At 39.5% G+C, this 23,152-nt stretch overlaps 1 protein-coding gene across 4 annotated transcripts in view; it reads left to right on the top strand.

Moving 5' to 3' along the window:
• The window catches only part of LOC149262587 (uncharacterized), a 331,558-nt gene that overhangs the window by 132,792 nt on the left and 175,614 nt on the right, over positions 1–23,152 (top strand). For 3 of the 4 annotated variants that reach the window (XR_016259169.1, XM_089424931.1, XM_089424928.1), the window contains 4 exons: positions 9,099–9,198; positions 9,309–9,393; positions 9,592–9,641; positions 9,778–9,843. The exons of the other annotated variant lie outside the window; for it this stretch is intronic. Coding sequence is in view for 2 of the 3 variants with exons in the window: in XM_089424931.1 (XP_089281057.1) it covers positions 9,099–9,198; positions 9,309–9,393; positions 9,592–9,641; positions 9,778–9,843 (301 nt within the window). In the remaining variant the exon portion in view is untranslated. The remainder of the gene's footprint in view (positions 1–9,098; positions 9,199–9,308; positions 9,394–9,591; positions 9,642–9,777; positions 9,844–23,152) is intronic. 4 annotated transcript variants of the gene reach the window in all.

Here is a 23,152-nt window from a genome sequence, read left to right on the forward strand (position 1 = left end):
TAGGCCGAGAGAGAGGTTCTATCACTGCTGTTCTTTGTCTAGAGTCTAGACTTCTACAGGAGTATCACTGAGGCCTTGATGCCAAGACTGCTATGCGAGATCCATTGACACTGTGCCTTTGTCCTAGATCTTTGCTACTCCATTCAGCTGAGATCCTCACAGGTATGTCGAGATCACTAGCTGTGCAATTGTGATATGTCTAGGTAGATTTGTATGCTAAAACAAATATGCCGAGAATGTCTAATCCTTCAATCTTTGCAACGTCCATTATACAAAGTTATTACTGCTCCATTAGACTGAGGTCATATATATATATATATATATATATATTGAAAAATATGTATAGTCGAACCTAATGCCGAACCTCATTCGAACCTGATCGGAAAATTCGAATTCGAATCGAACTTAATCGTTGTCGAACTCGAATTCGAACTCGAACCATGTGACATAGCCTTGGAGTAGTCCACAATGTATTCCTCCATTCAAACCGACAACCCTCAAGTTAACTGCCCTGGGAAATACGCCAATGGTGACAGTGGCCCAGACAATCAATAACGGTCCAGAAGGTGATGCCAAAAACGGGCTAGGTGAGCGGAAACGGTGGGAGGGGCCCAGACAGTCAGTAACGGTCCAGAAGGTGATGCTGAAAACGGGCCAGGTGAGCGGAAATGGTGGGAGGGGCAGTCAGAGGGGAGATGAGGGTCAACCCTAGTTACGGGTGGGTGGGTAGAGCTCGTTTAGTGCACCAGAACTAGGCATTAGGGTTAGAAGCCATTGCTGGTGCTCAAGCTCCTTACTCTCAACCCTCAAATTAGCATATGTTTTTATTTTTATATTTATATAATTTAGTTTTTATTTTTATATTTATATAAATGTAAATTTTATATTTGCTTGTACTTGCCGTTTCCAAATCCTGGCTTTTCAAAAAACTGGTGGATCCGTATCTGGATCCTGGTAACTTAGGCTAAAGCACACAAAGCGAGGGTGTGGGCCCATGGATTGGGGTTTGGGGTGGTTTCTAAGGAAACCATGGGCAGTTTCCCTCCAATTTTTGGCCTCCTAAACTTATAAAAGCAGCCTTGAGCTCCTATTTGCCTCACACTTCTCATTTCAAGTTTTTGTGAGCATAAGAGAGCTTGGAGAGTTCTAAAACAGCAGCAATTTTGGAGGTTCTTTGTCATCTTGGAGCTGGTTTGGAACTGTGTAGCAGAGTTGGCAGATTTGTGAGGAGGTTTTGTAGGCTAAATCTGCCTCTTTTTTGGTTTCAAATTTATCATAGATTTTACATTTTAGTAATAAGTGTTTCCAGAATCAACAAACGCTGATACTTGAGGAACTTTGATCTTGCATTGGAGCTTCGGAGTATCATGGTTCTGTTTCCATTTACAGCTGCTAAATATAGGTTTTTCAATTGCTTCTATATGCTATCTAGATTTCCATCATTTGCATAAACATTTTGGTGATTATTATGAATAGATTCCTAAATGTTAACCGATAGTTTATTTTTATCTCTCCACAATTGTTTTGACAGGGACACAATTTTTGTCACTCTCTTTTTTCCAGAGGAGTAACTTTATGATACATGCACAAAATGACAGCAATAAACAAATACATAATAAGACAAAGCAATATTAGAATATATGTTATAATAGTCCTATTGTCTTTGTAGGAGGAGTTTTAAATCAGGGATACTTTGTCTTGATAAAATGATAGTGTCATAAAGTGATATTGTAAAACTAAATTTGCATTACTCTAAACTCTATAAAAAGGAACTTTGCCTTTCACTTGTCTTCATACCAATGTTATCAGGACCAGTACAGTTCCTACGCTGGTTGATGCCAAAAACCAGAACTAGAACAGAACTGGTAAAAACTGGAAACAAAAATGGATCAACTGAAAAATACATAAAATATTCAAATTTGATTAAAAAAATATATTCATGTTCCTCCATGTGAATCCAAACCATTGGACACAAATAAAGTTTTCTCATGTCTATGGCAAGTAAGGGTGCATATAACCATACTTTTCAAACGCGGCCGGTATGAACTGGAAACCAGTCAAACCAGCCTGTCAGCAACTGTTGGTGGTCAAACCGGCCCATCGAACTGGTTCAGAGAACGATTGGTGCCAGTTTAGTACCAACAGGTCCGAACCAGATGGTTCCATCATAAAACGGCCCGGGATAGCTAAAGGCTTATTGATTCTACATCTGCTTGACCCATCGATAAAGCTTCTTGTGTTCCCTTAATGAAAATTGAATACTTACTAATCAATGAACGAATTGAATTGATTTACAATGAGCAGTAAAGCTCAATAAATAATACAACTGTACTTACAGAAACAGCAAGTTTCTACTAAGAAAGTGTTTCTACTAAGAAAGTAGAAATAGCAAGTTTCTACTAAGAATATAGAAACAGCAAGTTTCTAACAAGAAACTGCTAATTATAATCACAGATGAGCATTAAACACTAAAATAGCATTATTTTAATACCCTCCCTTAATGCTCAATCTATTTACAACACGTATAGACCCTTTGAATTTTACAAACTTATCAGGACCAAGAGGCTTGGTGAAGATGTCTACTGGCTGTTCCATTGTGGGAACATACAACAACTGAATGGATCCATCTTCAACAAGCTGTCGAATGTAGTGACAATGGGTTTCCACATGCTTTGTTCGTTCATGGAAGACTGGATTCTTGGCGAGTTTGAGCACTCCCTGATTATCGTAGAACAAGGGTGTAGGACCTGCCTGGGAAACATGCATATCTGCAAGCATACGTCGAAGCCGAACTGCCTCACAAGATTCCTTAACTGCTCTCTGATACTCTGCTTCTGTCGAGGAGAGAGCCACTGCATGCTACTTCTTACTAGTCCATGTGACAGCTCCGGATCCCAGACTAAACACATACCCAACTATAGATTTACGGTCATCAACCGAACCAGCCCAGTCCGAATCTGTGTAACCACTGAGTGTAGGATCTGAACTTCGAGTGTAGAGAAGTCCATAATCAGGAGTGCCTCTTACATAACGCAGCACACGCTTTGCTACTATCCATCAACCTTAGGAGTTGACATGAAGCATGAAATGTAGCTCACTGCAAAACTGATATCAGGTCTAGTGGCAGTAAAGTAGATGAGGCTGCCCACTAATTGCCTGAATAAAGTTTCATCCACAAGTGGTGAGGATGACTGAGTTGAAAGTTTGAGCCCTAGTTCCATAGGAGTCATTGCAGGTTTGCAATTCTGCATTCTGAACCTGTCCACAAGATTTTTGGCATACTTGCACTAAGAGAGAAAGATGTTGTTCTCAGTCTGCCAGACTTCCACCCCCAAACAGTAATGAAGAAGTCCCAAATCTGTCATATCAAAAGTGCTGCACAAATCCTGTTTGATCCCATGGATCAAATGTGCTGAACTGCCAGCAATGATAAGATCATCCACATGGACAACCACAAACAGAATAACATCACCAGTATGTTTGATATACAGGTTTGCATCAGATGGACTCCGCTGAAAGCCATGATTTGTTAGTTACTTGTCAATTTTCATGTACCAAGCCCGAGGGGCTTGTTTGAGACCATAGAGTGCTTTGACTAATCTACAGACTTTTTGTTCTTGACCGACAACCTTGAATCCTAAAGGCTGTGTAATGTAGACTTCTTCCTGTAAGTCACCATTCGGAAAAGCACTCTTTACATCCATCTGATGGACTTTCCAACTGAACTGAGCTGCTAAGGCAAGGACGAGCCGTATGGTACTCATCTTGGCTGTAGGAGCAAAGGTCTCCTCATAGTCTATGCCTTCCTTCTATGAGAACCCTCGAGCAACAAGGCGAGCCTTATACTTGTCTAGAGTTCCGTCAGCTTTGTATTTCACTTTATACACCCATTTGCAGCTAATGGGCTTCTTCCTTGTAGGAAGATCAGAAAGGGTCCAAGTGTGATTCTTCTGAAGACTCTGGAATTTAGCTTCCATATCCTGTTCCCACTCAGGTATACCCTTAGCCTCTGAATAGATTTGAGGCTCAAAAACACTGTGAAGGTTAGCCATAAGTGCAAAATTTACTGTAGGCTGTTGTTTGCTTTTATTTTTGGAAGTTCTACCTTCAAGGAGCTCATTATCCCGGAGATCACCAATAGTTTTAGCCCACCATTTAGGCCAAAGAGTATAGGAACCAATATCAAGAGGAGGTGGAGGAGGCTCAGGAACAATAGGAGCAGCAAGAGGAGTGTTATTTTTCGGAGGAAGCTTAGGTAGTGCATCATCAAATGCTGATGCTGCATCATCCCTCCCATCAGGTGGACCTAACGACAGAAGAACACTGTGAGACTAATCCTTAGAACATTGCTCAGAAGGAAGAGACTGAAAGAATGAAATACTATGTCCCGATTGAAGCTAAGACGACCAATGTCGATATCAATCAGCCTATAGGCCTTGTGGTGATCACTGTACCCTGTCATCATGAGTTTTTGGCTTTTGGAATCCAACTTAGAGCGCTTAGCAGCTGGAATCCAAACATATGCAACCGAGCCAAACACTTTGAGGAGACTGATCTTAGGCTTACGACTAGACCAAACCTCTTCTGGAGTCTTCCCTTTAACAACTTGACTAGGTGATTGGTTAAGAAGATTGACAACAGTAAACACTGCTTCAGCCCAAAATTTGTTTGGAACATTCCTGTGTTGTAACATGGAACAAGCCATTTCAACAACCGTACGGTTGCGACGTTCGACAACATTGTTCTGTTGAGGAGTGTAGGGTGTAGTTAACTGTTGCTTGATGCCATGGGTATCATAGGAGTTGGAGAAAGCAGAAGAACAAAATTCCCCCTTGTTATCTGTCCTAAGGGTTATGATATTACAACGAGACTCTTTTTCAACTAAGGACTTAAACTTCTGAAAGATACTAAATACATCAGATTTATATTTTAGAAAGTACACCTACGTCTTTCTACTGAAATCATCTACAATAAGCAAAAAATATTTGCAACCAGTAATAGAAGATGTATTCATAGGACCACAAATATCAGCATGAATTAACTGGAGTACCTTAGATGCGTGCCAAGATTCTCCATCCTTGAATGAAGACCGATGTTGCTTGCCAGCTTGACAGGCGCCACAGACTCCCAACTGCTGAGTCTAAATATCAGGTAACCCTGACACAAGTCCCTTCCGAGATAGCTGAGAGAGACACTGAATGTTGAGATGTCCATATCTCTGATGCCACAGATTGCTGATGGGAGAAACACGAGCTGCTAGTGCCACTTCTGGAGAATCACCAGTGTCAAGAAGCCTGTATAGGCCATGATCTTCTAGGCCAACAACAACCGTAAGATGAGTGTTCCTGTCAATAATGGAGCACTTGTGTGCACTGAATACCACATCGAGTTGAGGAGAGTTCCTCATAATCTCGCTGATAGACAACATATTAATATCCATATGAGGAACATAGTACACATTCAGAAAGATGAGTGTGCGCCCACCAGATTGGATCTAAACTGTACCTCTGCCAACCACTATGTACTCCTCACCTCCACCAAATACCACGGAATCACTGAAAGATGAGAAGTCAATAAAACAGTCACGCCTGTGAGAGAAATGACTTGATGCACCAGAATCAATGTACCAGGTAGAAGATGGGGCATGATCTGAGGACCTCTTAGCCATAAAGGCGTAAAAAGCAGATTCCTTCTGCTCAGAATGTATTGCAACATTCGCTTGCTGATAAGACCCTCCCTGCTTCTTCTGTTCAGAAGCAATCCTCTGTCGGCAATCTTTCTTCATGCGGCCGAACTTGTGACAGTAATTACGTTGCACATTTTTCTTCTTAGCGGGATTAGAAGGCTAAGAAGAACCTTTCTGCTGAAAGGACTGAGAGGACTGATATTTGGCAGCAAAAGCATTTTCTGAGGAGGCTGATGAAGCACTACTACCAAACTGCTGGTTTCAGCGGTTCTGCTGCATGAGTTTGGTGCATAACTCTGGAAACTTGAGATCAACATTAGTGGAGGTAATGTTGAGTGTTTCTATGAAATGCTCATAAGGTTTTGGTAGACTTTTCAGAGTGATGACTACCATATCTTCTTCCTCCATGGTCCGACCAATGGCTTCGAGCTGATCTCGAATGTCTTTAATCTTGTTAAGATGTTCCTGTAAAGACATATGTTCTTCCATCATGATGGAGAACAACTGATTCTTGAGAAAAAAAGCTCTGCTCTTGTTGGATGTCTCGTGCAATTCCTTCAAATGTTGCCAGATTTTGGCAGCTGTCTTGCCGGAAGGAATTTGCGGTAACTGATCATCAGTCACAGAGAGTTTGAGAAGCATAACAGCCTCTCGATTTCGATCATCAAACTTATCTTGATCAGCACCAGCTGTACCAGGTCTGAGCTCTTTGCCCAAAACAAGCTGGTCAAGACGCCTATATTCAAAAATGGTCAACATTCTCTGTTTCTAGATGTTATAATTGGTGCCATTAAAGCGCTGACTGCCTTCCAACATCAGATTTGTTAGCGAGGCCATCTGCACGTTTCCCAAGACAGAAAAAACAACAAAGGAGTCTGACCCGGATTTTAATGCAGATGCCGGCTGATCCAAATGAAATCTGATAAGTGAAAATTTTTATGCAGTCAATAATTAATTTGAGAAATGACGTTCAGCATAGAGGACACACTCAGCCAGCAATAAAGGACACGCTGAATACACTGTGTAAGAGTGCTGATAAACACAACAAATAATAGGCCTTGGAAACTGAGTGTATATATGTCCAGCACCCTTGCCGCTGCAAAAAACGGGCACGCTGAGAACACCTGTATACAAGAATGCTCTTGCCGTATTTATTCACTGCAGTCTCTTTATGGCAACAGCGTCATTCTCTGCGGCTCAATATGTTTGTATGTGCTGACAGCCTCTTCAAAAAAACAAAAAAAACGGCTGCGTTTGACTGGACTCCTCCAACGGCAGTGGCAGCAGCTTGGATAGACAGCGACAGTGACAGCAGCAGCGGGAATGAACCAGGTATGAACGCTGATTTTGAAAATTTGGCGGATTCGAGTGCGCACCTGAGCAACGCAGAATCTTCGACCCCGAGCTCTATGACCACCGCGTCGTGCCTCGTCAGAGAATTCGAAAATGGCAAATTGGTTGGCGTACTTACGTGAAAAACGCTGTTTATATAATAGTCTTTATTCTGGACAGCGTAGCGGATGATGACGATGAGGGCAGAAGCGGTCCTCTCGCACACAAAAAACCCTCACACTGAGAGCCAAGCGGGAGTCGACATGCCAGGGTCACGCGAGATATTTTCAGCTTGATGCCAAGCACGGTGCCGCCGAGACGTTTGACGGCTGCTTGTCTGATCTTTGTATTTCTCACCACCCTTCAATCTGGGCTGTATTCCCCCTATATCGTAGAGGTTTTGTGGGGTTCAGTGATATTTGTAAGCCAAGATGCAGATATTTGCGAAGACTATCACAGGAAAGACGATCACTCTCAATGTTTGAGCACAGCGATACCGTTCATAATGTGAAGAGTAAAATCCAGGACAGGGTGGGTATCCCTCCAGATCAACAGCGATTAATATTTGCTGGAAAACAGCTAGAAGATGGGCGCACTCTAGCAGAAAAAAATCGAGATTGATATTGAACCCAATGATACAATTAAGCGAATTAAGCAGCGAGTTGAGGGAAAAAGAAGGAATACCGCCTATACAGCAAACAATGAAACTCCCAGGTACGATCCCCACGACTTGTCCTTTAGGCACTGGAGATCTCAGAACAGGAGCGGAAAAATCCTTCCATTACTGCGCCAATCAGAATGAAAACCCTTGCAGCATAGAAATCCACACCCTCTGTAACCCGGGATTAAACCAAATCCGACCCAACACTACACGGATACCTCTGGTATAAAAACCCTCAGAAAAGACTGCAGCTCAGAAATTATGACGCCCAGTAACAAAAAAAATTCCAGATTCCTAGAGAGCTATTTCAAAATGAAGCAAAATTTTTCAAATAATGAAAAATTATTTCGAAAATAATACCTAAGCTCTGATACCATAATGAATGAATGAATTGAATTGATTTACAATGAGCAGTAAAGCTCAATAAATAATACAACTGTACTTACAGAAACAGCGAGTTTCTACTAAGAAAGTAGAAACAGGAAGTTTCTACTAAGAATATAGAAACAGAAAGTTTCTAACAAACTGCTAATTACAATCACAGATGAGCATTAAACACTAAAATAGCATTATTCTAATATTTACTTTGTTAATGGTTTTTGTATTCAGTGTTCTGGGGAATTCTATAAGGTTAATTTTCTGATGCATGGCTAGTTTCTTCAAACTTTCATGTATGTTATTGTACACATAAATGTTGATGTCATTCTTGGAACTGAGTGGTTGGATATGCTGGACATTTTATCTAGGAATTTGTGATATGAATTTATTAAGTTCTATTTGAATGGTCAATAGTATCACCTTCCTAGTTCAGCCCCTATTCTGCCATTACTGGCTTCTATTCAAGATGAAGAAAATATGAAGTTTTCACTGCATTTAAGTAATGGTATATATGCTATTACCCCTCATCAGAGATAAATTTTGTACAAGATTAGTTTCTTACAGCTTCCCATGTTACAAGGATGCAACATCTCAGTATTTATGAGCATTTTGTGTATTAGCTGCCTAAAGTGTTGACTGATTCGTTATAAATATAATGTTTAAAAGAATAGTGTACAATGAATAATGAATGATGTACATTCAATACATATATTATCATTGCTTTTGGGTATAATTGGCTGATGTCTACTATGAGTATCTTCATGATGCAATGAAATAAGCCCTCCACCTCCCCCCACAGGCGTGTAACAGAAGATGCATGTGGTGTCATTGGTAGCACATGCTTTGCCACATTGTATTTTTTCGCGATCTTATCTAACTATTATAATCTAATCATGGATTTTTGGTTAATCATACTTTTTAATAAATCAGAAACACAGGTTCTTGACCCTTGTTTCCCCAGCTTTTGTTTGTAACCAGAATGAATATTTGTGAAACCAACATTATCCAGTAACTCAAAAGGTTTGCGTGTTTTGTTTGCAGCGATCAGATGTTGTAGGGTTGGTTGTAATTGACGAGGAAGACAATGAAACTTTACTCGTACACCATATCTCGGCCGATGACATCTATCGTCGACAAGAAGGTTTCGTTTGTTGGCTTGATTTTTTGTTTTTAAATATTCTAAAATCATGTTAGGTGACTTGCTGAAAATTTGAGCTATAAATCTCTCTTTGCTGTTCTGAATGTTTTCAGATACAATTATTGCATGGCGAGATCCTGAAATGGCCACTGAACTTGCTCTTAGTTTTCAAGAAGCTATGGGTTGCTCGTTCATATGGTGCAAATGTTTCCTTCCATTTTGTGTATTGTTTATTCTCTTTGCTGCTTTTATATTCTGAGAATGATAAGTGCTGATTTTTAGTTTGATTCCATAATGTTTTTGAATTGCGTACTGGTAATGCATTTGTTACTATTCAGAGCATAACAAACATATGCCCTTCTAGCTGAACTTGAATGGATTATATTGTTATTGCAGGGATCAAATATGTAATGTTCAACGATCTATTAATCTCCCAAATGTTGGTGGTGTGTATTTGTTTTAGATTGTCAATTATGTTTTTAGTTCTTGTTTGTCTGCTTCTGAGGCGCATAGGTGTATAGAACTTTTAGTTACATGTCATTGTAAGAATTTGCTAATTTATCAAATGTTCTATTTTTGCAGCCGTGGATGGTGCGCTACGTCCAACTAATAATGAGATGGAGCGGTCTCGCACATCTCAGGCTAATGGTGAGAAACTTTTATCTTCCTTTTTGTGTTTGTATATTAGGTATTATATAGTGTTGTGGGGAGCAAGGTTCTTTTTAATTGTGCTTATTGTTAGATTTTTCCTGGTTGCTCTGTAGCTGTCTCTCCCTCTTCTGGGCACAAGTAGCTTTCATATCAGCTTCTAGCTTGGTGCATTCAGCCTTTCCTTGCAGCTGTAATGACATGTTTTAATGAGGATGCAACACCCTATTATGTAGACAGCAGTTTAGTAGATGGCACATGCATGTGCTACCATCAGTTACATTCCCGTTCAGATGCCTTTTCCAGATTTAGAAAAGAGCACTTGCATGAGAAGGTTGCCTATTCTAGGAGGGGATGTAGATTCCAACGAGACATGCAGCAGTTGATCTTCAATTCATGGGTTTGGTGCATGCATGCATTGACTTTGTTGGCTTCAGTTGGAAGCACAATCCTTGGCGGCAGCGTCCATGCTTCAGAGCAAACTGATCTAGGAATTTAGGGTTAGGGTTTTTGATGCTATGACCTAGGGTCCCATTTTTGATGCTATGACCTAGGTGCATCACTGGTTGACTAGATACACTGTATCTTCTCTCTTCTTCCTATTGTATAAAGGAGATGCAGGGTACACTGTTATGTTGGTTAGAGTTTTTGTTTTGAGCTATTACAGTGTATTTCTTTTTTCAGTGTTTGATATAAGATTAGATGCAATTGAGAGTTCATATTTGTGTATATTGCTGTTTGAATTTTCAGCAGTATGTGTTTGTAATTTAGCGTACTTACTTTGAAGCTTTCACGTTTCCAGCTTCGTATTTAGGTTGTTCCCTTTAAGAACAAAATCTGCCTACCATGGTATGAAAATTGACATGGTGTTAGAGTACATTTGCTAAATGTTTCCGGGATTGTGTACACTGTATGGATAGGACTGTAGCCTGAGAGAGGGAGGGAGCTTTTGGAGGGTTTTAGCTAGTGAAGCAGATCAGAACCTATGAAGGGTTGTGGGGTGCAATTCCCCAATTGCTCTAGGGAGTGGAGTGTTATTTGTTGAGCCTAAGAAAGGCGATTTGCTGGTGTGAGAGGTTGGATATCTGATTCATTGTTGACTGATCTATTGCTTGTAGCTCTACAATGATGACTATTATCAGCCTTTGAGAGTCAAATGGTGGAGGGTGCCACCACTTTGTACTGTGGGAGTACCTTTTGCAAATTCTCTTGGTAGAGTTATCTCTGTAGAGTTTTGTGGATACCAACGTTGTAGAGCAGCCCTACCAGTGCTCTTTAGTTTGTCAAAGAAGATGGCCAAATTGAAAAGAATCATCTTTGACTCTGTGAAGGACCACCTGATCCTATGATCCTAAACAATAAAAGGGTGGAAGCTATTTATGATGCCTTGCTCACTTTGTAGCAAAGGGTGAATATCTCTTGCAATGCACTTTTGAAGAATGAGTTCATTGACACCCACATAAGCAATATTGATAACACGATGAGCTATATGATGATCATTGAGTTGATAAATCAACTTGCAGCCACAGAAAACAAGGTTGATGATGGTAATTGAGTTCAGATAACTTTGAATGGATTCTCATCATTCTGTGAACCATTTGTTCATGGTGTATGTGTTTGTGACAAGTTGCTTGCTTGTGCATGTTCTTATAACTAGTTGCTCGCTTTCAAGAAATTGTGGGATGTCTTTGTCCGGGAGGAGACAAGGATGGAGACAATAGGAGCCAGAAATAGGGGGTTTAAAACCTAGCTGTCCCTGGAAGAGTGAGGGGAGGATGCAAGAAAGGTTGACCTAAGAAGGGTCAGAAGAACAAGAAGGAAGGCTCAAGCTCCTCGAGCCAGGGGAAGAAAGATCCAAGCCATATAAACTTTAAAGTACTTAAAGTGCATTAAAAATGGCCACTAAACTTCAGGTGGAAAAGTAGTTTGCAGGGAGTGCAGAAGGTTCTGCAGAAGCACTTTAGTGACATATGAAACAAATACTTAGTTGTAACACACGAAGCAGACTTGGCAGACTTGGCTTAGACATACTAGACTCAGCTCAGACTCAGATTGCACAAATTTACTATGTTTTTCGTATTTTTCTATTTGCTGAGTTTCATTGAGTCTTGAACTGGGTTTTCCCAAGTTGTCAAGTTTGGTCGAGTCGTTGACCAGTCTGAGTCTGGGTTTTCACAGGCACAATTGTAGACTCATCTGCAGTTTAATAAATATGTTTCAATTTCATTAGAACATCTTTGTCTTTTATGTTCCTCAGGTGTTTATTTACACTACATAATAATTAAAATTAACGCAAGCAAGGCTTCTTTGTTATTGACCTAATATTTTTGATTTCAGGTGCATATGAAAGTTTCTCTTTAGTGACAGTTACTATTGGATTTACACACACTAAACGTAGACATGAATACTTATATGAATTAAAGAGGGAATAACTTCTTGCTATCATTGAGTGATATAGTGTCTCAGTGCATTGTAAGTGAGGGAGTATGTACGTAATTCCCAAGCACCTACCTATCTAATAAGTAAATAATTTACTAGGTCATGATTACATGCTTATTAAAAGACTTCTATCTATGCCATTTACATTGACCTTAGTAAAATAGTCCTACCTATGTAATTTACAATAGTATCCTACCAATAGTATCCCTTTTACCGATAGTATCCCTTTTACCGAGAATGGCAAAACTTGACTAGGAGATTGATGATGACCACAAAGGTGAAACAAGGAAAAGGGCCTAACTTGCAAGAACCATGATTCATTATCTAATTCAACCAGTGACCATTACTTTCGTGCAAAATACATTGGGCATTAACACTTAATATAAAGCAATGGACAAATGTAGATTGTGTGTCATGCACCATATCAAATGAGTGAGGTGAGCGTCATATGAAGGGCATCTATGGGCAGTGGTCTATGGAGAATTTGAATGTCATCCTTGAGACAATTATTTGTGAAGTGGATCATCGAAGAAAATATATCCTCTAGTTACCCCTAGATGTAAGGGGGTAACATGTAGAAAACAAAATTATGATAGGTAGAAAGGATATCAAGGCATGCCCGAACTAGAAGCCAAGGTGGAATGAGCAGAGAGAAGAAAGATCCTTTGTTGACCAATCAAAGCTAAGGTGGAATGAGGGGAGATAAGGATACTCAAATGAGCTAACAACCACTCTAAAGGGTCAGAATACATTATTTTGTAGTGTCCTTAGGAAAGTAGTGGAGGCTAATGCTTTCTTTGATAATGTTATTAAGGTACACATGGCCTATGGGGCTTGACTGTGTAAGCTTGGGAGGAGCCCTAGGTTGAGGAAGTCCAACACTCCATGGGGGGGGGGGTGGTGGGAGAATCTATGAATGGAAAATTTGTTGCTTGATCGAGGGTGTTACTTTGCATAAAGAGAGTCTGACGTTAGAACCTCCTAGAATTGGTTTGTTTGGTGGTCTTGTCATGGCATCTCAAACAAGAACTCCTCATAGTTAATTATGTAATGTGATCTCTATTTATTTTTGTAATTACGGATAGAGTAGGGCTTTTACACTTTGCTCAAATGGGTTTTTGGGTGATTGAGGGAGTTTAGACGCTTTACATAGCTAATTCACATTCCATGATTTGCCCTTAGCAATCACAAAAAAGGAAACCAAACTAACAAAATCCACCCTTGTTACCTTGTAGTACTTATTATCATGGTTTGAGGTGTCAGGTTGTTAGGGGCCAATTCCTTGCCCAAGCCAAGGAAATAAGCTACAAAATAGGCAATAATGAGAGTTACTTTGTGTTAAGTGTATATGAAATTTTGTTGATCTTAGTGAAGGACCTTTGCCTGCCCATTCCATAGGTTAGGTTTGGTTGTAAAGCAAGGGAAAGCATCAACCTCCTCCTTATCAAAGGCTCACCCTCCATTGTCGAATCCTCTTCACCAATCCCAAATTTGCTTTCTTTGACTATATAAGATGGTTGGCTTGTCAGGGGTCAGGGGTGGGGTGTTTGATAGAATCCCTAGAATCTCACTTATTTGATATTTAAAGTGTTGTGTCCCTTTTCCTAAAATTTTCTTGCATGAATGAATGAGACAATAAGGAATCAAATGATGACCTTTGTGATGGGTTTGATAGGGTAGGTGCATCTAGGATAATGCCAATTATCTTGAAACCTTCCTCCATTGTCTCTTGGACCATTGCAATCTCACGTTTATGAAGAGAGACGAACCTCCCTATAGCATGTTTCTCTATAGGGCTGCCCATCCCCTTAATGTAGAGGAAAAACTATCATGGATTCACTACGTCTAGGTCTTGCTCCACTTTAAGGGTCCTTTGTTCATTTTTTGATTACTTGTTTATATCTCCCTTTTGGCATTCTCTTGCACTAGTGAGAGATAGGATTTCCTTCACCAGTTAGTAGATGATCCTTTTGTCCCAAAATCACAACCTAGGCCTCCACATAAATCATCTTCCTTCCCTCGCTTTTCCCTCCTCCTAGACTTGAGGTTATATCTTGAATATTGAGCATTATTTTTAGGCTCCTTCAAACAACTATGAGAATCACTAGTGTGTGGATCTTCTCTTTCTTTTGTTAAATCCATTGCTTGTGAATCAAATAAATAAGGTAGTGGGACTTTCAAATCATCAACTTCAAGGATAGGACCCCTCTCGAACTAATCTTAAATGGTCATTTAAACACCCTTTGCCGTCCTTGCAATTACCCCCTCACGACACCCTTCTCCCATAACCTTAGGTTGTAATGAACATAATGTATATATAAACATTAAATAATAATAATAATAACCCTAGCTAGGGGACATGGCTTGTGTCACTCTTCGACCACAATGACTAGTCAATACATATAAGTACACTCTCACATGCATTTGTATGCCCCTCTTATGTTGGATATTTCTTTAATAAATCAACTTTGTTCATTTCATTGGTATCAGAGCTATGTTTTTGATTTGGCCTTTGGCCACACCTTTATCAAAACCATTTTGATTCAACTTTTGGCCACCTCCATTTAGTTTTCAATGTTTCTTTGAATTATTAGGCCTTAACCTGTTGAAGAATCTAGGGCATTGATTTCATGAGATTCTTCTTAACATGATAACTATTAATGTTTAACTTATTGGCATATTCTTTAACGTTAGTGTGTCTTCTTTAGTTCATTAAATAGCTATCATAACAAAGAGACAAGAACACAAGATGTTGGCTTTTTGCTAGGGCCAAAACCTCTCCCTCTTCGATAAGAAAACCCACACAAAATTCTTCTTATAGAGATTCCAATTGACGAACTCCAAGACCATGACCCTTGACTAACTGAGCCACTCCAAGACCAAGACACCGATCCTCTTCTTCATACTACTGAGATCATCATCATCACTATACCACAGAGACATTCATTACTGCTGCAACATCACTGAGAATATTACTGAGCTTCCATTGAGAGACTCATCATAGCTATGAGCTTCACTGCTGCTGCATCATTACAAAGATCACAGAGATCCTCTTCATTTCGAATACACCGAGACTGTGAGACAATGATCATCAAGATAGTCACTGTGTCTATGATATATGTAAGCCGAGATAGAGTTTGATATAGATCCTTCTTGCCGAGGGTGTAGACACTTGTGACTGCATTTATCATAGCACTGAGATTTGTATCATCTCTTTCCACCGAGGAGTAGACTGCATTAGCAATGCACCGAAACATGTACTAAGGAGGAGACTGAGATTTCTTGCGAGGTTTCAGATGTGACGAGATAGTATCCTTACTATATCCATCCAAGAGTGTATTCCTTCAAAGTATGCAAGATTGCAGACCCTATACCCATCCAAGCTTCTTCAGAGATATGTGAGGTTCTCCTCTGCACTTTTGCGGTGACTCTAACTGCATATTTATAGGTGTTATGTCTCCATATCAAGCCGACATTACCAAGTGAACTGAAGTGTCTCCTTTGCAAGCAAGCATGACTTTTATTTAATTTCATTTTGCTGGCTGATGTGACTGTGTTTTTTCATCGTTTTGCTGCTTGTCTTTAGGAGGATTGTGCTGGTCTTGGAGGGCTATTCATAGACATTCGGTTGACCCATATGCATTACATGAAGGCTCAAGAAGAGCTCCTTATATATGACTTACAAAAATAATATTTCTTTTTCTTGACAAGTACAAAGATCAAAATTACATTTGTAGATACCTAACCTAGTTACACTTTTCTTCAACATGACCACCTAATTAGTTTTTTGGCCATATGAAATTTAAAAATTTCTTGATGGAAGATTAATCTACAAGTCATCCAAAACAAAATCTGTTTCAAATTCAAAGAACAATGGAGATATTCGTGGGCATAGTTGTAGATCAAATAACTTCCTAAAAGCCACAACATAATCATTGCCAATAGGAAATCACATCCAATGATTCTCCAGTATGATAAAACAAAACATTGTCAAGGATTTCTCCTTTGGAATCATTGCAGAAGTTCATGAATTGCTCACTTGTGTCCTTCAAAATTAATTGTATGTTGAAAATGCAACGAGCAAGGTCTTCTGGCTTGTGCCTTAGCCAGTGAAGACCTCAAATTTTCCTTCTCCCTGTATGAGTGCAAGCTCATGAGTTAGACTTCAGTTAGGATGAGTTATTTCCAGTTGATTGGAATAATCATCAAGTTAGTGTGTGTAGAGTTGGAGCTTTAATTAAGTGGACTCTTCATCAGTTTGACTACAGAACGAGGTGGTAGGTACAAGTTCAGTTAGAGCGAGTTAGTCTCCAATGTTGATTGGAGAGAGAATGAGTTAAGAACTCCAGTGTTGATTGGAGAAAGGACGAGAAGAACTCTTAGTGAGTTCTCAATCAAAATTCGACTTCTAAATTTGAACTGGGTCTCCTTGCATGTTCGAATTGGGTCTATAAAGAGGATGACGAAGGCATAGGAAATTTATAAGTTTTGTACGCAGGGTTTATGAGACAAGACAGTTCACGAGTTTGTGAGGGTATCTTTGATTGTGGAGAGCGCAGTGTTGAGAAATCAATTCTTATAAGAATTGGGGTTTGATTCCTCTTTCTAGATAAATGCTTGTGAATTATGCTAGCTTTTCTTTTACTTCTTTATTAGTTTATCTTTCATCAAGCAATTACCAAAATATATGTATATGAAGACCACAAGAACATGAGACACAAGATGTAGGTGCTCAGCCAGGGAAAAACCCCTATAAGGGGAAATCCCAGTCAAATTCTTCCTTTAGTAGATTCAAATCAAGATGAGACTCTTCAAGACTTCTTAGACGTAGACAAAGACGACCTCCAATCACCAAGTCAACCTTTTCCTTCAATAGTTGATGCGTGTGAAAGTCTCCAAGTAACAAATCTCCAACAACAAATTCAATCTAGATTTCGGTCCCCCAATAGCAGAACTTCAACCCCCAACAATAGAATTTCGGACTTGCAGTAGAAACAAATTTTCGGCCCCAACAACTGCCTAGAAACTTCACACATGTGAGAGATAGATAGCCCATAAACTCGAATTAGGTCTTCCCAACAAATTTTGCCCTTCTCCAGCTACTTAGCTCTCTTTTCTGCCTCTCTTCCTTAAAGATTGAACTTGTTGAGTGAATGCTCCAAATAGATCGAATTGCCTCTCTTTATATAGCCTTTTTGCTGGGTCGAATTGCCCTAATGTAGGCCAACTTCATGGGGATAGGGCCGACTTGGTGTGGAGGTGACAAATAACCTTTTTGACTAAAAATAATTCTTTTTACTTGATACAAAAGCCCAAGAAGGGTCTATTAAAAATGACAATGAGTCTAAAGACTCAAGATAAAATTAGATACCTTCAATGGAGGCTTTGACGTAGAAAACATTAACCCAGGCATGAAACCCATGCTTTAATAAGTCATTTTCTTTTGACAAGTACAATTATGAAGACTGATACTAGTTACATTCTTCAACACTCCTTCTTAACTAGGGAGGTATTCATAATTACATACATATGCAAGTACATGGAAGATCTCAAAATGATATGAACTATGAAGAGTTCTAGAACACTTAGCGCTGTGGACTAGATACCTGACCAGGGTATTCTATCCATGTGGGACTAACGGGACTCTAGCTTTAGCCAATCTAGGTACCATTAGGCTTTTAGGCTCTACCACCAACTCGGGGATCTAGGTGCGTATCCAAGGTTGAAGCTCCATGACGAACACCACCCTCCCTCTTCGATATCTAGGCATCGACACATAGGTCGACCATATGTGCCCCCAAGCATCTTGCTATTAGATGCTTCATCTCACCCTATCAACTAAATCTGTAATATCAACCATCCAAAGCATGCTTCTAAAATATTCAAACTTCTTATTCAGAAGAGATTTTGTCAGCACATCAGCTACTTGTTCATCTGTCAAAATATATTGTAGCTTGACGACCCCATCTTGTACCAAACTCCTGAGGTAGTGGTACTTGTAGTTGATATGCTTCATCCTTGCATGGAATTCAACGTCTTCAAACATCTTGATGCTGCTTTGGTTATCACAACTTATCATGTTAGGATCCAAAGGCTTTCCAAACAAATTTGACAAGATTTTTCTTAACCAAACAACTTCCTTTCCTACTTCACATGCAACAACATATTTTGCTTCAACACTACTTAATGCAACAAGATCTTGTTTTCTACTCATCCATGAAATCATTACAGATCCTAAACTGAAACATCCATTGGTAGTGCTTCTTCCATCAATCTCATTGCCACCCCAATCAGAATTGGTAAAACCTGTTAGTTTGACTTCCTTTCCATCATACTTCAGACAATGATGTATTGTGCCATGTAGGTATCTCAAATATGCTTGGAAACTATCCAATGGTCATGACGAGGCTCCAACTGAAATTGACTAACAATGTTTACAACAAAACATATATCAGGTCTCATATTTACCAAGTACATCAGAGAATCCACCAACTTACGGTAGCTAGCAGGATCGACGAGACTAGAGTCGAAGCTTCTCAAGTCCTTGAGATTAGTGATCATGGGAGTAGTCATAGGCTTGTATTCCATCATACCGAATTTCTGCAAGATCTTGATTATGTATTTACCTTGACCGAGATATATCTCGCCGAGTTTCTCCCAGACTTCCAAGCACAAGTTATAGTGCGTGAGTCCTAGATCTTTCATCTCGAATTCAACTGCTAACATTTTCTTGCATTCTAGTATTCTGCCCTCCATGTTGGAAGTACTGAGAGGGGGAGGGGGGGGGGAAATCAATATTTCTTTTCAATTGTTATTTTTGCCAGTTAGATCACTTATATTTAGAACACAAAATGAACAATAATAGAATAAATACTTTTATTAATTTCTTCTTTACAATAAATCAAGTACAATAATAGTATAGGGCTCCTAACCTAGATGAAGACTCCAATCTTCAATCTCCCAGGGTCCAAACTATATTTTGCCAAGCACCGACTTGGACTTCCAAGGCTCCAACCTTGTCAATTTTGAGACACCAACCTCAAGGGCTTCAACCCTATATCTGATTCAGGCTTTGACTTGGTTTCTTGAGGACTTCGATCCTCTAGAGCGCCAACCCTATCCTCCAAGGCACCAACCTTGTCTTTTCGAGGCTTCAACCCTCACTTTACTTTGTCAAGATGTATTTGATTATACTTCACGGCTCCCAATGTTTTCTTCAACGAGCCTTGTCGATCTTAGCTTAGTCTTTCACTTTGGTCTCCACGTTACATCATCAATGGCAACATTGTTCTCTTAGAAGGTTTCACCACTGCTCTTCATCGCTCTCATACTAGATCTCCAAGGTCACCTCATGATGACTCTCAACAATGCATCATGGTCTTCAAGATTAACTCCAAGATCAGTGAACACTACTCAACAAGAAGGCTCCAATCTTGGATCTTCTTCAAGATCACTCCACAAAGACTTCAAACAGGGTATCCAAAAATTCTTCAAAAGTGTCTTCAATATGTTGATCCTTCTATTCTCCACTACCCACAAGTCCTCAAGTTCTCAACAAGAGAAGATGCTGTTGTTCACCAATGCTACTGTTTAAGAGGAGATTCTACCATCTAACAATGCCACTATCCAAGATTACTTCACTGTTCAAAACATTTAATATGCCACTAAATTCTTCATGAGTTCTTTACATTCCAGAGGTCAGGTGACTGTTCTTCTAGAGTTCTTTCTGGTCCGAGCTTTGAAGTGGCACCCAACACTCCACATACTGATCACTATTCTAGCTCACAAAGGGTCTGCAATCTGAGCTTCTTCAACCAAGGCTTCAAAGGTGTAACATGTCCTAATTGCTGAGGCTAACAGCTATAGGACCAAGCTCCTTTTCACTGATCCGAGGCTTTTCTAACACAAAACCGAGGCTCATTCAAGTCCTAGCCTCCCACTGCAACTTCCTGTGCTTTGGTTCTGTTCCCAAGTAAGTGATCTGAGCCTAATTACTTTGTCACAAGTCTCAGACAAATGATCCGAGCTGACTGTGTTTAATAAGTGATACAACCAGACTGTCCTCCAATCCAAGCTGAGTTTAACTCCAACAAGTCTGAGTTCTGGTTTGTCTAGAAGACTGCCACAAATCCAAATCTTACACCTGACTGAGCTGCTACAGGAGTATAGACCGAGGTTTAGGCTTCACAATAGTTCAAGGTGTTACAGATCCGAGGTTGATTTTTCAGTAATCCGAAGCTCCTTTAGCAAGAAGGTTGCCTACTCCTGTTACTGTATCTCATCATGTCATAATGTCATATACAATAAATGAAAGTCTAATCCTATTGATTTCCTCTGCCCCTCTTGCGAGAAAATGCCACAGCTTTCCCTTTCCCTCTAGATGTAGATGCTAGTGCCTGTGCTGGTGGAGATGGTAGTGGAGTCTGATGTGCTCTAGAAGCGAATGAACTAGAAGTAGGAGCTATAGGAGGTAGACCACGTCCTCTACTGGTGGCAGGGGTAGCCTGAGCAGGTGGTGTCACCTGGAAACATTACAATCTCCCAATCCTGAAATCCTGAAAAACTGATAAGTCTACTGGATTTTAAATGAAATCTAAAATTCTACTTTCTCCATATGAAATCCAATGAGGCTGTAACCACTCTCAAACATCCTGAGTCATTTCATGGTAATGTTAAAAATTTAAGTAAAAGGATGAAAATGAAGATCAAGGAGAACTTCACTTTTACTTTAAGAATTTAACATTACCATTACCATGAATAGCATATCCATACTAGGGCCTAGACTTGATCATTAAGCTGCCCCACTCAAAAATTATTTGTTTCTTTCAAAAAAAATTGCATGAAAAAACCCAAAAAACGTTATAAAATTATGTTGTCGCGACCCCCGACGATTTTTTAAGTTTTTAATCGCGATTTTTCAGTAAAAATCGGCAAAAAAAATACCGGCGATTTTTTCGTATAAAAATCGCGATTTGATCGGCAAAAGGAAAAAATTGCGATTTTCACAACACTGATTATCATATTTTTTGTTGATATTTTGAGACTGAGTTGGGACTCAGGAGTCAGGACTTCAGGACATGATTCAATGTTATGTGTGATTTTAGCGCTGGAAATGATATTAAACATCTTATATATTAGTTTTTTTTATCATATTTATGTGTCAATGTATTTATTTTATGTTGTAGATGGTTTAGATATTAAAAAAATTGAAAAAAAATGAAAAGAAAATGAACATTTTTGTACCAAACGATTTTTTCCCGATTTTTCTGATTTTTTCCGATTTGTTCCCCGCGCCGATTTAATCCCGATCGCGATTTTCACAACATTGCCAATAACTTTTGCCTTATAAATGCTTGAATCCTTCCCCAAACCAAAAATTTACCATCTACAAAGGAAACCCTATCTCCTTTATCTTCTAAACAAGAAATGGAAAGTAAATTTTTTTTCAAACCTGGAACATAGAGTATATTGTTGAGATGTAGCTTTGATCAACTTTCCAGCTTCAGTGATGTAGATCCAAGGCCCTTGACTGCATAACTATTGTTGTCTCCTAGCTCCACTGCATGAGATGATGGTTCCTTTGATAAAGTATGAAGTTGTCCACTTTTCTCTCGTCATATCTCTTGATGCTCCATTATCAATGATCCTTGCATTGTCATCATCAAGAGTACTTGTAAGTGCAACCAAGAATTCTTCACTTTTGACTCTCCTAGATAGATTGTAGATGATTCTTCAAATCCAACTTCTTGCAATTCTCACGATATTGAATCCCATCTTCAAGTAACTTGCAATAGAGGGAATAACCTTTTCTTTCAAGCCAACAAAGTGATCTTCAACCTTCTTTGACCTTAGCTGTGATACTATGTTGAGAAATTGTAATGTCCCAAATCAGAAATTTTTGGAACAAGCACTTCATATAAAAATATCATGCATTTACTAGAAGATTGCCATGTAAAACCCAAACCATAAATCTATAAATTGCACAAAATCTCATTAAAGATCACAACATGAGGAACAATGAGAAACACAACAACAAAATCTAGCTTTATTATAGAAATATATGCTAATACAATAGCTAGGAATGGCCCTCCAAGATATATAATAATACTAAAACCGACCTCCAAACTGAACATGAAATCAATCACTACACCTGTGGACTCTGAATGAATCCACCAAGTGGAGATGGGTGGTTGCCCAATCTCTCTGTATCACCCGAGGGTTTTCATCCCGGGGCTACCAATGGAGTAGAGAACCAAGTTCTCAACCTCTCATACAAGAAACAATATGAAAACCAATATGTTCTCCAATGGCCTCCTCCTCTTTTATAGATCTAATGGACCCCTCTAGAACCTTAAATTTTATTATTATTTTAATCATGGAGCACTTTTGCCTCTTATTTTAATTAAAAAATTCTTTTTAATGCGGGAAAAGGGTAAATTGGCCACTATGTCTCCTCAGATCACTGAAACTCACATCCAAAAGTCCCATCATGTAGATCTTCTTGTTCTGGTTCCAAAGAGCTATTACACTGAGGTGTTCTATCAATTAATCTCCTTGGAGTGCCACCTCGAGCATAATTAATTAAGTTATGCCCAATAATAATGTTGATTTGTGAAAGTTGTCAGAACGCAACGGAACAAAAGGCAAACTGTGCTAATGATGGAATATGCCAAGCGAATGCCATCAAATCCCATAAAAACTCCTCAAAAATCCATTGGGACCCTGATGACATAAACCTGCTTCACTGACCTCGCTATCCCCTGTCTTGGATATGCACCCTGGCTGTACTATGAAGAAGAATACAAATGGGGACATGACAGTCCTCCCGCCCCAAGATTGCTTGCCCTCAAGCAATCCAAATCTGTGGACC

The sequence above is a fragment of the Pinus tabuliformis genome, chromosome 6 (assembly GCF_031772625.1).
Source record: "Pinus tabuliformis cultivar Carrire ecotype Pingquan chromosome 6, CPIR1, whole genome shotgun sequence".
In the NCBI taxonomy this organism is placed as follows: domain Eukaryota; kingdom Viridiplantae; phylum Streptophyta; class Pinopsida; order Pinales; family Pinaceae; genus Pinus; species Pinus tabuliformis.